The 18,412-nt window shown below is 45.3% G+C and overlaps 1 protein-coding gene across 1 annotated transcript in view; it reads right to left on the reverse strand.

Moving 5' to 3' along the window:
- Positions 1 to 17,243, reverse strand: part of cita (citron rho-interacting serine/threonine kinase a) — a 77,811-nt gene extending 60,568 nt beyond the window's left edge. Inside the window, 10 exon segments of the mRNA XM_076283738.1 lie at positions 1,572 to 1,758; positions 5,589 to 5,742; positions 6,121 to 6,324; positions 6,769 to 6,862; positions 8,913 to 9,055; positions 15,344 to 15,445; positions 15,571 to 15,746; positions 16,055 to 16,193; positions 16,591 to 16,700; positions 17,170 to 17,243. Coding sequence (XP_076139853.1) covers positions 1,572 to 1,758; positions 5,589 to 5,742; positions 6,121 to 6,324; positions 6,769 to 6,862; positions 8,913 to 9,055; positions 15,344 to 15,445; positions 15,571 to 15,746; positions 16,055 to 16,193; positions 16,591 to 16,689 — 1,298 coding nt within the window. The 5' untranslated portion in view covers positions 16,690 to 16,700; positions 17,170 to 17,243.
- Positions 17,244 to 18,412: the final 1,169 nt, after the last annotated feature.

Consider the following 18,412-nt stretch of genomic DNA (forward strand, 5'->3'; position numbering starts at 1 on the left):
AGAGAGCGAGAAAGGGAAAAAAGGAGAAAGAAAGAGTGTGCAAGGCAAAATAAAAGATGAGGCAATGGGCGAGCAAAAAGCTGAGACTGGCTAGAGAAAGGCATAGAGAGAGAAAGAGATGGGGGTGGTAATGCTTGGAGAGAAAACATCCCCAGTTTCCATAGAAATACCCCCCCCCCCCCACACACACACACACACACACACACACACACAGTACAGCCAGTGTCACCAGCAGTCTAGGATCATCCTTTTTCGGACTAATCTTTTAACGCCTTTAGCCCACTCTCCATCACCTCAACTCCTCTTTTCTCCCTTTCTCTCTGTGAAAGAGGGGAAATGGAGGCAAAAAAAGCGAAGGGAGAAAAAAAAGAGCAAAAGCTTCTCCTGCTGGACTGTTATGAACGCCAATGGCATTAAGCAGAGGCATTAAACAAAGCAGAGCCATGTCCACATTCACCAGCACAACAATAAACAAGGCAAGTCAGCCAGCCACAGCAGTGTATGCAGCATGCAGCCATGGGGCACAGGAAATGTTCTATAGAGATCTCCACAGAACATATTGACACACACACACACACACACACACACAGCTACACAAGCACATACATTGAGGTGAGGGAATTCCATCTGATCTCTGGAAACATTAACACACACATACACACACACACACACACACACACACACACCAGACACACACACACACACACACACAAACAAATCAAATACAACAAATCAAAGCACAGACCCCATATACAAATCTCTCTCTGAATCTCACACACTATACATACAAGGTGAGGGGCAGGATCTTTATGTTCCCCGTAGCACAGGCTATTGGAATAGCAATGAATCAGCTAGCGGACCCTGGTAACAGCAGCCACAGTTTGACAGTGCACACAGCCTCCGCTGAGAACACACACACACAGACACACACACAAGTGTACGGTCTCCGCTGGAGCCCCTGTAATCTCAGCCTCTCATGCCCCCGTCCTCCCGTCCACCTGAATAGGAGTCCGCCTGTGAGCTGCCCTGAGCTCAAACAGTCTCTCGTTCGTTCACTCACTCCCGCCACAGCATGCTTTTGTGTGTATTATTGAGTGTGCGTGTGTGTGTGTGTGTATGTGTGTGAAATACTGCTGCTGGACCACCCTGTGCATGTGAATCGGGGGAAGGGTCTGCTGCAGCGCACAGCCCAGCCTCCCGTGTTTGTTCTGCACGCAGCCCAAGCTGAGAATCTGCGTGGATACAGCGCTGCCTGCCTACCTGTCACTCCAAGTCACTGATAGCGCTGCCCAGTGACCAGACCCTCGGCGTGGCCATGCACCTCGCTTTGTCCATGCTTAGGTCCTAAATCTGCCACCTGTGACCGCCAAAACTCTAGAGAATGGGACTGAGAGTGTGTGTCTGCGTGTGAGTGTGTGTGTTTAAAAGGATAAGGATGTGAGTCGCATGTAAGTGAATGATTTCATGTATATATGTGGATGCGAGTGAGCGTACGTGCGTGCGTGTGTGTGTGTGTGTGCGCATCAGGGGTTTCCCCTGGCTTGCGATGAGAGAAGAGTGCAGGTACTCACTCGGATTTGGCCAGTGTGGTCAGCGTCTTGCTGAAGAACCAGCCTAGAAAGGGCAGGTCCTGCCCCTGGAAGCCCGCTGGCGGGGAGTTTCGCTGGGCAGCCAGCGGCCGGAGTGGCGGCTTCTCCGGGTCCTCAAAATTGGAGGTGTCATCCTCGGCTCGGAGCGAAGGAACGAATGGAGGGAGCACTGAAGACAGAGAGAGAGAGAGAGAGAGGCAGAGAGAGAGAGAGCAGGGGAAGGAGAGGGTGGAAGGGGGGAAAGAGGAGAGAGAGAGAGAGAGAGAGAGAGAGAGAGATGCAGAGGAGCAACGAGAGCAAAAGGATGAACGGTGAATGAGGCACAAAATGAAAACAGAGAAGACAGAGGCAGAAAGGAGGGAAGGAGGGAGGGAGGGAGAGAGAGAGGAAAGAGAGGAGAGGGGGCTAAGCTATGAGGCTGTAGTGCAGTAACTCACACACACACACACACTCACACTCGCTCGCTCTCTTTCTCCCTCTCCCTCCTGCTCACCCTCTCTCTCTCTCTCTCTCTCTCTCTCTCTCTCTCTCTGCAGCAGCTCCAGCTAATCAGTCTGAGTCACAGCCAAAACCCAGCTTTCTATCTGCACTACCCCCTTTCATTCATACACACACACACAAACACACACCCACACAAATGTAAAAACAATACCAGCTCTGTATGTGCTTGGCATATTGATACTGTCCTTCAGATCCAAATAATAAAAAAATAAAAAAATGTGTATCTACCATCAGTATAATCCCTTCAGTATAATCCCTTGTTCGGTGGGTTTTCACCACCAAGGAATGTTTTGCTTAACGCCTGATTATTCTGAGGCCAATCAATCCCATCGACCTACTCCATCTTGTTCCTCCTGTCACAGTGAGCTCTTCTTACCGTTATGCGCACAAATATTATCGGCATCTCACAAAGTGCTTGTTTGACAGACGCCACAGAAAGAGAGAGGGGGTGAGGGTGTGTGTGTGTGTGTGTGTGTGAGTGAGAGCGGGCGCTCAATATTTGGGGCCGTATGTCTCATCTGACGGCCTCTTTAACCCTCAGGAGACCCAGGTGCTTTCTTGACCGGTGATGTGCTGTGTGAGGGCGAGAGGGTACGGACAATGTTTACACTGAACAGGGGAGGGGTCCTTAAACAAACAGGAGCCATTGTTTGGATGCACCGAGAGTGAGAATAATGCAATACTGAAATATCACCACTTTGTAGAGTGTGTGTGTGTGTGTGTGTGTGTGTGTGTGTGAGAGAGAGAGGGGGGCTAAAAATAAGGACAAAGAGCCCGTCATTAAAAAGCACATTTACGGGGCTTGTTTGTGAATGAGGTGGCGAACCTTGTCTCAGTACGAGAGCTAGGAGGAGGGATAATGGCTTTTTTCAAAGTGCATGATGATGGAAGGAAAAAGCACACACACACACACACACACACACACACACACACACACACACACACACACACACACACACACACACACACACACACACACACACACACACACACACACACACACACACACACACACACACACACACACACACACACACACACACACACACACACACACACACACACACACACACACACACACACACACACACACACACACACGCTTCAGCATCAAAAGAAGCTGTGATGGGAGCCAAAAACGGAGCTCTCAGTCCCTGGCTCTGCCGGCCGACAAAACCCATCATCCCACAGGGCTGAGCAGAGACCAGGGCACCAGTGCACCCAACACCACCCATCCCTCACAGCACCCTGAGCTCCTTGCCTCTGACCATAATGCCTCCATCAATCCCTCAATTTAGCGGTGCATCCTGCTGCATCAAACCGCACACTCAGCCATCCACTAATACCATCCATCCATCTATCCATCTCTTCCTCCCTCCTTTAAGTCTCACACTCATCCTCCCATCCGGTCGTCGGTTCATCCATCCCTCCAGGAGGAGAGACAGGCGAGATGGCTTTCATCTCACCCTCTCAACAACACACTGGAGCTGGTGATCGTCCTGCATGTCTTTAGGACTGGGATGCTGACGGGTTCAGTGCAAGCGGGGCTACATTGATTTCCATCCATTGAAATTGACAAGCTTCTCAGCTGTATGTGATCCATATGGCTCTCAGGGACGTGAGCCAAAGTACCGCCAGATACCACCTCAGCCTGCCCACTCAACCACAATCCCTCCCTCCCTCTCTCCCTCCCTCCCTTCCTCCTCTCCTGCCTCTCTTCTCCTCTCCTCTCCTCTCCTCTATCTCTTTTTGCCTCTGGAGGCTTCTGGCTTGGAGCCAGCTACGGGGGAGAATCTCATTATCTCACAATAGCTGATGCCAGAAACCAGCCAGTGGTGTGTGGCTTCAGCCAGAAGGTGTGTGTGTATGTATACTATGCACGCTAAGCTAATGCTGTGTAAACTGTCTGCATCGGTGAGGTGTGCACACATTGCATAAGAGCATTCATTGCATTGCATTCACTTTATGTACTGTACGCAGAACTACTTAAGCATAATTGAATATTTTTTCATATATATATATATATATATATAAAGTGTGTCTTTCATTACTGGATGCCACTAAGCGGTGCAGGAGACCCATAGAACATCTGTATGTGGCCGAGCAGCGGCCAGAACTACCCCACCCCTGGGTTTGTTCACACACCAGCAGGAGAGGATCACGTGTGTAGGAAACAAAGGAGGGGCAGACACTGCATAACAAACACAATGTACTTGCATGTATAGCGCAAGGTGTATTATATTTTCACTAAAAACATGAATGCATGGTTTAAATTACCATCATCTGTGTGTGTGTGTGTGTGTGTGTGTGTGTGTGTGTGTGTGTGTGTGTGTGTGTGTCTGTGCACGCATGCAAGCATCTGACTGCACCCCATAGTTAGTTCTACGCGCGCAGTTTTGGGAACAAATGCTCAGCCTTATGTGCCGGGGGCTTAATAGCTTTAATTCTGAGACCAAGCCTTTAAGTTTAGAGTCACAATCTGCAGAGCAATCTGTGTGTGTGTGTGTGTGTGTGTGTGTGTGTGTGTGTGTGTGTGTGTGTGTGTGTGTGTGTGTGTGTGTGCAAACAGCACTAGTAACAGCATCACACTCCATTAAACAGGAAAAACGCCAATTACACACAGAAATACCTCCCCCTTGAAGAGCCGAGCCCACCAATTACCCTCCCAGCACAGAGAGGAAATCCACCCATGACAAACACAAAACACACACACACACACACACACACACACACACACACACACACACACACGGAGGTTTACCACATAACACAATTAAAAACATCAATGTTCTGTTTTAGAGGCAGGCATACATGAACTGTTTCGGGAAAGGGAGTGGTGTGTGTGTGTGTGTGTGTGTGTGTGTGTGTGTGATTATCACACAGAATAACAGCCATGCACACATCCACCTCTCCAGGGAAAGAGAGAAGGGAGGTATCTCATCATGTTCTCTGCTGTAATCATGATCGATTGCATAAGCAGGGTTCCACCATGAGCGAGAAGGTGAAATTAGTCTCCATTTTGGGAGCTATATTGGGGGGGAACGAGGGATCGCCACTTCTAACCCTCCACTGATGAGGGATACGTGTGGAGCGGCACTGCAGCGGCTTTCTGCTAATCAACCTCCAGGGCTCTACTGATTGGCAAGGTGAGTGTGTGTGTGTGTGAGAGTGTGTGTGTGTGTGTGTGTGTAAAAGTTTGTGAGTATGTAAAGGTGTGTGGATGTGGCACGCTTTTGTGAACGGGTTTATCTCTACCTCATCTGGCACCAATCAAGCGTGTTTTTGTGTGTTCTTGGCCTGAGGCATGTCCCGTGGCAGCATGGATTTATTAGGTGAGTTAACATTATCTGGATCAAAGATGTGTGCCTGCCTTACTGAAGACACAACACCTACACTGTCTATCTAGGTCAAGGCATGTCTAGTGTGTGTGTGTGTATGTGTGTGTGTGTGTGTGTGTGTGTGTGTGTGTGTGTAATAGTCTGCACTGTATGTGTGTACCCTGTCTGAGGCAGGTCCAATCCACAGTGGAGAAGAAAGGGTGGCAACGCAGTTCCTCGTAGCCCAGCCTGTCCTTGACCCCACACAGCAGGCTCTGCACCAGGTCCACAAACGGCTTGCTCACCTTCGGTTCATTGGGGAACTTCAGGTAGCGCTGAAGAGGTCCATGGGAACACACACACATATTCATATAGAAACAAATAGCTTACCATACGGGTCATATTTTTCATGTGCTATGTCTGCTATGCTTGAACCAGTACACCCGCTCTGAGATAGACTATAACTATATCAACCACTTCACATTTTACTGAAATGGTGGCTAACAGAGCTTGTGTGCATCCTAATAGTCCCACAGTGAAGAGCTAACACACCATCATTCACTACTAGCATTCATTTGGGAATACAAAGAAATACTAGAGGGGATTGGCACATTAACCCTATGCAGCACCATTCTATTAAGACTTGGAATATTAAATAGGATGATTAAAGACCTTCCTGGGTTTTCTGTTAATATCTGTAATATCTGACCCACCTGGTGGTTCATGATGTTGTGGATGGTTTTGGTGGCTGTGCCGTCAGTGAAGGGGGACTTCGTGTAGATCATCTCGTAGGCGATGACCCCCAGGGACCACCAGTCACACTCAGGCCCGTAGCTCACCTGCCCCCCGCTGAGCGAGGCCAGCACCTCAGGGGACAGGAAGTCCTGGGTACCAGCAGGAAGCATGGCAGACCCGACCTATCAATAGGCGAGGGGAGAAAAACAATGATCACTCACTCACTCATTTCTCAGCTTCCAATCACAGGCTTGATCAAGCATGACAGGCATTTTTAGAAACAAATCATCACACAATTGACACTAATTTGGCCATGACTGTTACACGAATCATTAACGAACAAAACAAAATGAAATGATAACGCAAGTCATGACAATACACGTGTTCACAAAAAGACCAAAGTAGGACACTGGTAGTCTTGTGCATTCCACTCTTCATCGCTGTTATCCCACAAAAAAACACTGTTGTGCTCTCATCTCCCTCCCACAGCTCCCTTGTAATAGGCATGGCCACTGTAATTAATCACATTCGTCACCACTTTACATCCGAGCCGATAACAATTGGACACGGCGTGAGGGATTGTTTTTTTTCTGGGCTGGGCTAAGTGAGACGGGCGGGCCGGTTACCGTTTTGTTGGCGGTGAGTCTGGCGGCCGAGCCGAAGTCCGCCAGCTTGATGTGTCCTGTGCGGTCGATGAGCACATTCTCCGGCTTGACGTCTCTGCAGAGAGAGGAGCGGAGAAAGGAGCAGTGGAGGAGGGACAAAGGGGAAGAGAAAAACAAAAGGCAAAATGAAATAGAGAGAAAACAGGCTTCTGACGCAGAGTAGTCAGTTAAAAGTGAAGAACAATTGAGGCTTTATGAAAGCGACAAGCAGGAGAACAATGGCAGTGAATGGATTCAATGGCATCTCATATTTCTACTGACATCAAGAGGAGTTACAGTTTTTTCTCATTTCTTTTGCAAAGTTCAAGCATGCCACAAGTTTAGTCAATAAGTAATTACCTGCATAAATCTACATCTACGCACAATTACATACTGTGCAGTGTTTCCCACAGAATTGAATTCTATTTGTGGTGGCAGATTTGCAGAATTAACTTGAATGCAACAGTTTTTAACAAACTAGCGCGGCGTGGTTATGATGCTAACTATATTTAAACACAATTTTTAGTACAACCTGGAAAATCATTGTGTGGTGGTCAGTGTTGATATTGTGGTGGGCCGCCACAAATAAGTCAATGTATGGGAAACACTGCTGTGCATCAGGACAGTGTACCTGTGCACAGGTAAATGACCTGCAGTGGTCATTGCTAAACTACAGACAGGACACTTGACAGGTACCTGCAGTTACCACACCTGCAAGGCTAAAGAGATTGGGCATTCCCCCCATGACGGACACTTTGTGCTCTGCCATAGGGGGCAGCCGTGGGCTACTGGTTAGCGCTTCGGACTTGTAACCGGAGGGTTGCCGGTTTGAACTCCGACCAGTAGGTACGGCTGAAGTGCCCTTGAGCAAGGCACCTAACCCCTCACTGCTCCCCGAGCGCCGCTGTTGTTGCAGGCAGCTCACTGCGCCGGGATTAGTGTGCTTCACCTCACTGTGTGTTCACTGTGTGCTGAGTGTGTTTCACTAATTCACGGATTGGGATAAATGCAGAGACCAAATTTTTCCCTCACGGGATCAAAAGAGTATATATACTTATACTTAGGGTTGCAAAGGGGCGGAAAATTTCCGGAAACTTACCGGAAACTTTCCATGGGAAGTTAAGCTGGGGAATTTTGGAAATATTCCAAATTGGAAACTTTCATGGAATTAACGGAAATTATGGGAATTAATGGGAATTTATGGGAATTAACTGGGAATTTTTGGTAATTCTTACTGTTTCATATACAGACATTAACATTTTGTTTCGTAATAAGCAATATGATTTGTTTGTTCGTATTTTCGCTTAGCTTAGCATACAAAGCTAGCTACCATGCTAGCGGGAATCCCATTCTCTGCCTATGGTTTACTAGCATGCTAAGATAGCAACACAGAAACCACTGAACTGCCCAAGATACACCATGCCACTCAACAACAAAATCCAATTGGTTGGAACATTGACTGACTATCAGTTTGTTCAGTTAGAATTCCAGAAAATGGTAAAACAAATAAAAATATAATGACACAACATACCACCCCAACCAAACCTTATAGATTATGTAAATTATACAGTATATAAATTGTCAAGCTTAATCAGACAGATTAATCGTCCTATTACAGTTTATGCAAAATGACGTACACCCATTTGAATGAGGACAAAAGGGACGATAAGCCCATAACTGGGCAACTCTGTTTGCAAACTTCCCCCAGTTTCACACCAGTTATTCCCACATGAGATGACATTTTCACTGGGAATTTATTTTCCCAATGCACATGAACGCACCATAGGTTTCCTTTATGTCTAGTAGCCTATGCTGATTGCTGTGTGCATGGGATTGACGTATGTGCAGGGTAGAAATTTGACTGAAATTGCATTAAATCAGGTTGTTTTAACTAATATTATGCTGCAAGATGGGGTTTTGTCCACTACATTTAAGTCCCATTATAGACTAACTTTCCATATTAAAAATTCCCAGTTTATTCCCGATAATTTCCATATATTCCCGTTAATTCCCATGGAAAGTTTCCAACTTTGAAAATTCCCGGAATTTTGCAACCCTTTTGCAAGGAGAGGCATTAGTGTAGGGAGACCATGAGATCGAGAGTGGTCAGCAGCAGCAGCGCTCACCTGTGCACGTATCCCATTTGGTGCACCGCGTGAACGGCCTGGACTAGCTCGGCCAGGTAGAACTGAGCCATGGCTTCATCAAACTGATCCTCGTAGCGGTTCATCAGCGCCATCAAATCACCACCAGGCAGGTACTCCATCACCTGAGAACAGCCACCGACAGGTTCAAACGTTACAGTGCCTGTCTGGTTGAAGTCAGAGTCAGTTTCAGAGTGGGTTTGGTTATAACAGTAGTAGTAGGTAATACAGAGTGGCATAGAACTACAAAACTGTGTATCACTTTGTTGGGAAAAATCCATACATGTCTAGGCCTAGCAAGAAAAAAATAGAGGAAGACTGACAATGAAAACATATCTTAAATGGATGCAGGCATAACACTCCTACAGATACTACATACTGTAACAGTGTCTGCATAATCTCAGTGAGACCGTAAGACGGTTAAACGTGGTTCCGCCTAGAATGAAAAGAAAGGATGACCTTTTGAAAAACTCTCTCTCTCTCTCCATCGAGTTGGGTATTAGATTAATATCTACTCTGGAACTCACTTGGCCATTAAATGAAGCCTTTCTGGGACACATTAAGGTCTGCGAAGTGGACTGGGTAAAAAATGAGTTCTGTTATCTAAATTATTATTATTCCTTTGTAAAGCAAAGAATGGTGTTTGACTGACCTGTGCTATTTATAAATAAACGGCCTCAGCCTCATACTGTTATTATGCCAGTACATGTGACAGATTGTCTGAGGGACATGTAATAGCATGTCAGATAGGAGGAAATGGAACAGATGCATACACACATACACACACACACACACACACACTTACACTTTTACCAGCAATTCCACATGGTGAATTGCTGGTAAAACTATAACGCCGGGGTTATTTTTGTCCCTTTTCACATGAACCATTCCCAATATATCATTACCTTTAGCCGGTCTCCATGGCAACAGAGCCAGTCGCTGACATTTCCTCTTCAACTATTAATGATGCACAATTTAATTGTCTTCATTTATGCGTTTGAAATTCAGCCATAAAAGGTTAAATACACCCTGAGAGTTTTTTTCCCTCCAAAAAAAAAACTCAGTGGAGTACCTCTCCACACAGAGAGAGAGAGAAAGAGAGAGAGAGAACACGATCACTCATCCTGCTCTCCACAACAAGCACGCTATTAGCAATATGCATAATAATGACCGCTCGCAACTTTCCTCTCCCATAACCCCACCCTCTTCACTGTTTCAGTGTGATAGATGCATTAACCATTTCTTCATAGCCAATCACCGGCAGAGCAAACAGAAGTAAAGTGCTTGGCGGCTGCTTATTCAGTTTGAGAGTAATTAGGCTATTAGACTATTAAACTGGGTAGTTCTGGCACAGAATGCAGAGTAAGGCTGCAGACACACATGAATGGGAGAAACAGGCCAATGTGAACAACACAGACATGTAACAAACGGAAGGGGGGGGGGGGGGCTAAGAGCACTGCTGCCAGAGAGTTGAATGGCGGAGACAGACGAGGCTAATAATAACCATTAGCATTCGGTGGCGGCCATGCTGATCAGATCCAACTCTCATGTGTTACTGAATGGCCAAACCCTTATAGCTTCCTGCACAAGAGGCCGCTGCGCTTTCTGAGCTTTCTTTGGCTGTGCACACTGAAGTCCGTAATCAGTAAAGAGCAGCATGTAATTGCACCATTTCATTCAGCTGAGAAAATGAGTCATGTTCATTTTCAGCCCTTTTTCTGCAACAAAATCAGGGACATGAAGATCTGGCACACATATAAATCCAAACCCGAAATGCAAGCGGTGGAAATTAAACATGCAAAATAAATGAGTCCGCCATGCTTAAGCATTGTCTCCATGCCCTTATTATGAACATATATCATCAATAAAGGAAAGGACTTTTGGATGAACGGCTCATTAAAAGGCTAAAAGTGCAGATGCACATATTGTTGTTGGAGTTGTTTTTTTCATGCGCGCAATATCAGAACTCCAGAAGCACTTTCCATGACTCTGGCTGTTTCGACAGCATCAACACTTGAATTACCATAATCATTTAGACACCATCCAAAACGTCTTTGCATTATTCATATCCTGTGCAGCCATGTGAGTAACGTGAGCAACAGATCACTGAGCAACACCCATACACACACAAAAAAAACACACACAAATATAGGCAGCCCTTGCAAACTCATTCACTCATATACAGACAACCCAGACTGAGTCCTTCAAACACACCTATGCACACACACGTAAACACACACGTAAACACACACACACGTAAACACACCTATGCACAGACACGTAAACACACCTATGCACAGACACGTAAACACACCTATGCACACACACGTAAACACACCTATAAACTCAAACCAGTGTGATATTCCAGGGTGACAAAAAAAATACACAGAAAACATTCATCTCAGATGCTTTTCACATCACTAGCTGACACCAGTCTCATCTGATTGCACTAAATCAATCTGGAGTCTGGAATCTGGGGAGGAACCTCTTCAGCACCTCTGGGCTGTGAGCTAGAAATGATGGACACTCAAATAAGTCACCTCCTATACAAACACATACAAAAGCAACACTTTCATGACAGCACTCACTATGTCACCGCCAGATTACCATCTGACATGACTAGAATAGCAGAACACACATATCTGCTGCCCAGTAACACTAGACTGAGCATGTGTGTTATACCTGTTGTTCATACAACGCTTTCTTTCACTACTGCCTTCTTTCCCTTTACATCTAGATATAGGGGCTTATAAGTGGCAGCGTGGACACACACACACAGACGCTTTGATATAGGGGCTTATAAGTGCCAGCATGGACACACACACACACATACACACACACACACACACACACACACACATACACACACACACACACACACACACACACACACACACACAACTTGAGAGGCGCCAGAGCATGAAAGGCAACACTGAGCCATGTTACCTAGCAACAAGGTACCGAGGGTCTTTGGAGCCCAAGATTGAGAGTGAAGACGGACTGAGAGTGAGCCCCCTCCCCCGCCCCCCCCCTCTCAGAGAGTGAAAGCGTGGGGTATGTGTGTGTGATGTGCGGTGATGGTGGTGGTGGTGTGCAAAGACAGAGGAATGGGAGAACAATTTCCAATTGCTGCTGTCGGAGTATTGTGCCGGGGGAGAACATCTCCATTCTCTCCCAATCCCTCTGCCGCTGCAGGAGGGCTCGCACCTCAACCAGAGCAGGAGCGCCGGGGCAGATTGTGGAATTCTGATGAGGGGTTCCCAGGAATAACTGTGCATATTTCCACACGGGGTGGAGCCTGAGAAGACATGTAGTCACCTGCCCGTGCACTCTTTCTTCTGATCCCTCTCTCGCTGACTGACACACTCTCTCACACACACACACACACACACACACACACAGGACACACACACACACACACACACACACTGTTTATCTATTAGGCAAAGGAGTGGGTTCAAGTTTCAATTGGTATCACTGCCATTGAAGCATAGAACATAATGATGCATTGTGCCATTATAATGAACCAACACCCTCCTGATTCATTCACCATTTCAACCATTTGGTGCAGAGATGTAGAGTCTCCAGGGGTCAAGCTAGCAAGGCTGGTCGTGACAGATATCAGCTGTTTTTAGATAGAGATCACGCAAAATTCACAGGGAGAAGAGACGTCTATGCTGCATTATCTGTCTAAAAAGGAGGTGAAAAACTGCCGCCTTGGAGTGAGTGTTTACATACGTGTCGGCATGTTGAGGAGCCAGGACCAAATAGCAACATGAAGCGTGACGTTTGGGTGTGAAGAGTAACGCATGGGAACAAACAATGCCCCTGTCATGCATGATTTTCAAAACAACAGTAGCTTTGACATACATCAGTTTAGCTGGAGATTTGGCCATCTCTAATTTTGCCCCCACCACTTTTGACAACTGAAAATAAAATGTGATACAATGAACAGAAAGCCTCTTCAATTCGCCATGTAGCTTGTTAATCAAATTAATATATTAAAATAAAGTTGTGGGTCACGTTAGTGAAGAAGACGTTGCTATTCCCTGAAATGCCCTGATGTTGGCCATTCTTTTTAAAATACTTTTCTAATGGATGCCAGAAACTGCTATCATATTATGACCGTTTGTAAGGGTTAAACCTGCTACCATCGCAAGTTTTGGTTTACCAGGTCCATATAGGCTACAACAAAGTGTTTCTGGAGAAAATGTTGAATTTAGTTAGACCTGTGTGATAGTGTGCAGTTTTTTTGCGCCATTATAACTTGGCATATTAATGGGTGTTAATATGTTGCCTGATATAAAACTAGGCTATAAATCTTGAGCACAATCCAGCACAGAACGCGGACCTGCAGTGCTAATGCTTGGAATGCTGCAAGAATTTGAAATGAAACAAAATGTTTCATTTTTGTGGCTACCCTTCTTGGTGGTGAAATTGGCGGGCCACGTCAACCCCCCGTTCCGCCTCGGTGTATTTAAAAAATCGGCAGGCATTCCGCCAAAAAGGCCATATATATTGCGGCAAATCCGGCAGTGTAAAAATGTCTATTGTGTGTCTGCTGAAGTTATGTTGACAGCATGTTTCTCACCTGACACAGATGTTCCTTGAAAACGGTCTCACTGACAGAATATAATGTGGCAGTGTAATGTGGGTTTCATTGTCAGAGTGTGTGTATGTGTGTGTGTGTGTGTGTGTGTGTGTGTGTGTGTGTGTGTGTGTGTGTGTGTGTGTGTGTGTGTGTGTAAAAGACTAAGAACACAAAGTGCCGGCAGAAGAGCAGCATGTGGGTCAGGGTGAAATTATGAGTCTGCTGTATACAAGGTGACATGTATGAAAAGTAGTTTTCTTTTGCCCATAGAAACCAACATTTGTGTTCATGTTCTCCTCTTTGTTTATGAAAAGCTGAATCAATATGCATAGCCCCCTCTATTGGACATAAGGTAAATAGCAATCAGTTCCACTGCAGTTGCACCGGCAAGGAGCAACAGTACAGGCTGTACTTGTGCCCCTCACTGATGCCGAGCTGCTGTGTTCCTGTCCAGACATTTCAAATAGATGAGAGACATACTGGGTAAGAAAAACAATAATGGGCAGAAACCACAAAACATTACACCAGGCGCCACAAGACTATGAAAACTGTCTCTCGCCTCTCTTGTGTATGCCTTTCATTTGTCTACCCCTCCCCAACTTGCGTGGTCTCATACATCTCTTCTTCGTCTGATTGCAAGAAAAGTGCAAACACAGCTCACCTCGCAATAAAGCTCTCTTAAACAGCCATCAACCAACTATCTCAATACTAACATTACAGAGAGAGAGAGAGAGAGAGAGCGAGGAGAAGAGAGAGAGGTCAGCCTAGTTATGTAGAGATAGCTGCAGTAATGATGTGAAAGAAATTTGGGACAATGAGAATGAAAGGAAGAAAACGAGCACAGCCGCCTCGCTAACATGTCGTCTGAGCGGTGACATGTTCCTCCTCTCTGCTCTCATGGAACCGCTCGGTCTCTTCTCTGCGTGCGGGTCTCCAAAGGGAAGCACTCAGATAGGAGAAGCACACACTGAGAGGCGTGAGAGAGAAGTACAGACCTCTAACAACAAGCGAGAGTAGGGGAGGGGTGTGGGTGTCAGGAGAGAGAGACGAAAATGTGTTTCATCAGCTTCGACAAAGGCAAGGTGCCCGCTCAGAGAAGAGCATCATTACGCGCATTGTCCGGGAGATCATGTACGCGGGCGCAGTCGTGAATCACTCATAATTACCAAGAGGCACGCTAAGGGAGTCTAGCTATCGGGGGGGAGGGGGATTAGATGTGGTTAGCTGACCCCAGAAACCGTTAAGAGACAAATCTTCAAAGCCAGACCAACTGCCTGAATGCACATAGCAAGAATGACCAAAAAACAAAAAAAACGAAACATCCACAGAGATCCGAATGTGTTGCTTAGTTAGCTTAGTTCTGGGCCTGTGACCTGACCTGGACTTAAACTAACTCACTTCCATCACTTGCTTGGCTGAGCCTTTCGGGTGGAACTGCATGAAACATTTATTTTTCTGTCGCTTATTTTTGTCAGAAGAGCAATGCATAATTTTATTACATTACATTTAGCAGACACTTCTTGACCAAAGTGACTTACATACGTCAGCTATATTACAAGGGATCACATTGTCCCCGGAGCAACTTGGGGTTAAGTGCCTTGCTCATGGGCACAACGGTGGAAGCCGGGATTTGAACCGACAACTTTCAGACTACTGCACGCTAGCCCAGCTCCTTAACCGCTACACTACCACCACCCCATACCACGCATACTTACTGCTCACAGTCAAATTAACATATCAGCACGGGCAACCCCAGACCATACAACATCCTCCATACCACATCATGTCTCGCTTGAAAAGAAGCAAAGGGACAGGCCCTCACCAGGTAGACGCTGTCCTTGTCCTGAAAGGCATGCTGGAGTTGAGGGATCCAAGGGCTGGAGTTGAGAGCAAGGATCGCCTTCTCCTCCTCAAAGAAGGCCACCTGGAGGTGAACAGGCAAGGATGCAGATCAACAAAATGTGTCATTGGCTGTAATAGAAATGATCAGACTAGTACACAATAATCATGGTGCTCATACAGAAAGTTTGCTCTCAGTTTGAGACGTACATTTTCCTGACTGCGCAGGCTTGTCTTATCCATGACCTTCATGGCATAGATGTCCCCAGTGGCTTTCTCTTGGACTACTCGCACTTCGGCAAAGTGACCTCGCCCCACAACAGCCCGCAGCTCAAAGTCCCTCGGGCCCGGCTGAAGCTCACGCAACTCCGCCACCACATCAGAGACTGATCACACAATAAACAATTATTCATACATACAAATGACTATTCATCCATGCAAAATAAAACAGAAGAATATTGTAAAGACATAAGCATTGTATATATTATGTGTATAGTCTTGATGTGGTTATTGTACTGACACAATGATCTCCCATGTGAAGACATCTTTATCTCCCATACCATAGATATTTAATATCATTTTCTTAAAAGCAATCTATAAATTACATATAGGCTACTAAACTTCTTTGAATACTGTGAGTTCGTTGTGCTATTGCTGACATTGGATGGAGTAAAATAAATTAATTAATGCTCACATTTATTGACAAAGTTTGCAACATGTTTGATCTTCATGAGCTCAGAAGAGTTGCACTCCTGGTACAACAAAAGCAGAGCTTCCAGTAGCCCCTCACGAGTAACACTGCAGCCGGACAGTGCCTGGACGCTACCCCTTCCCTGAGGGTCAGACACAAATGACAGGGAGAGTGATAAGCAAGACTTTTGACCCAAAACCAACGGAAAATATACCATAAAAGGATCCCAGGAAGAGTTAGGCCTATAATAGCCCCCCTAATTATGGATCTGTTTACATTTGGCCCAAAGCCAAGAAAAACCCATCACATCTCTAACGTATTCAGTTCATATTCTGACAACTATGAGGTCGGAAATTTAAACATTTGAAATGTAAAGGAATTAAAAAAGATTAAACATATTTAGGCCTACATTTCGCTGCCACTGTAGAAACCCATAAGCTATGAACACCACCCTCTAGCTAGGAAATATCAGCTAACGTTACCTGTCGAGACATTTGTCAGCGATACCTCTAACATTATTGTTTATATTTGAAACTTACCTGTAATAGGTGATTGAGGCGAGAGCACCGACTAGTGATGGGGTCCAATGTGGCAAGTTCTTTGACACTGCCATGTCCTCCGTATTTAAACTTCAACATATCTGTAAAAGCTGCCAACGTTGGACCAAAAATACATTAATGTCGGGTTCAACAGAAAGGTCAGCGAAAGGTCGTATTATTGTACGTAATCTTCAAATCCCCAAGTTCAGAGACATGGACACAATGGACCACCTTCATAGCTAACGGTCATCTAGTTCCAGCCAAATACTTCAAGTGGGCTAAAGCTAGCCAGTGTAGTGTAGAGCCTAACACAGGTTATGCGGTGGTATTTCAAAGTACACAAAGACTACAAGAGGACCATACAAGAGAACATTGGAAGACATATCAATTCCAAAGAGTGTTTTTGTTGCTTGACATAATGTTACATAGTCCGCGACTTAATAAAGGTTGAGTTGCTAGCTATAGAGTTAACGTTAACGTTAGCCACTGAAATAACAGCATCGTTCAAAGTCACAATGTTTTAACATCGCCATGTCTTAAATTAAGACAGAACAATTAATAGAATTAAATTAGACTCACCAAACAGTTACATTCAGCGTCGATTAAAACGTTAAAAGACGAGTAAAAATAAATACAGCGTGAAGAGAAAACATTACTAACAGTGAAATCGTTGTAGGACTTCCGGGTAACTTTCAAATTTTGCGCGTTCCGTCTCAGAGCTGATTGGCTTGTGACATGACGTAAGCTAAAGAAAACTGAACGATCCTCCTCCTTCATAAACACAAACAGGAAATCTCGACTAGTTCTAGACCTCCTGAGCTTTTACTGTCTATGGAACTGAGTGGGTGGGTTGATTCCCTTCTTTTCACATACACATTTAATAGATTGTTTGCCATTACCTTTTGTATAAATATAATTTAATCTACTGTGTCGAGATATTTTGCGTAGATTGACACTACACACAAAAAATAGCTAGGCCTAAGTAATTGACCTGTATTCTAATCTTGCTTTTCAATGTCACCCATGTTTCAAAAGTATGCAACATAGTTCCTCTCACATGTGTCTGGTAAGGGTCTAGTGAAGTGCTTGCCTGTAACTGTGAAACAAATGTTTTGCAACACACATAGCATTGTCTGAATGAAGCTTTGAGATGCTGCATGGAAGCTAAATGGCTTGAAACGGAAAAATGTGCACAAATAATTCAATTCTCAGTCTTTTCCTGTGTCAGGAAGCAGGAAGTGTTTCAGGGGAGGTCAATGCACTCTTCCTGTCCAGCATGCTCAGTGTGTCAAGAGTTGTGTGGTGAGCACTGAAAAGACAAAGGATAGTGAACTTTAAAAATATATCTCTTATCACTAGAAGCTGATATTAGTTGGCTTGGCCAACAATGGGTGAACAAACAGCTTTCCATTCACAAACACAGTGGAAAAAGACAGGGTTTAGATGGCTGAATAGCCAATTTGGCACTGCAGCATGACTACTCAGTGCAGTGGTGTAGTCTAGTTAGCTGTAGTGGGTACTGTGATGTAGTCTAGTTAGCTGTAGTGGGTATAATGTGATCAACCCCAAATGTTAATACGTATTCTTGCCTATTTTAAGTGGGTATACTGAGATGGTGATGCTTTTTAAGTGGGTATACTAAGTGGTCCTGCGTATCACGTAGACGACACCACTGGCTCAGTGGGAGCACAGCCCAACACATCACAGATTTTTGTAGAGCAACTCTGCCAGCTGATGCCCATTTAACCTGTGGCAGCTGCACTGCAGTCTTACCTGGCTGCACCTTCATGTCAAGAAAGGTTAACAAGCACAGCCAGCATAT

This window comes from Alosa pseudoharengus, unplaced genomic scaffold (genome assembly GCF_046254945.1).
Source record: "Alosa pseudoharengus isolate Yale_2024_CS ecotype anadromous, Long Island Sound unplaced genomic scaffold, YU_APseudo_1.1 YU_APseudo_1.1_scf_14, whole genome shotgun sequence".
Taxonomy (NCBI): Eukaryota; Metazoa; Chordata; class Actinopteri; order Clupeiformes; family Clupeidae; genus Alosa; species Alosa pseudoharengus.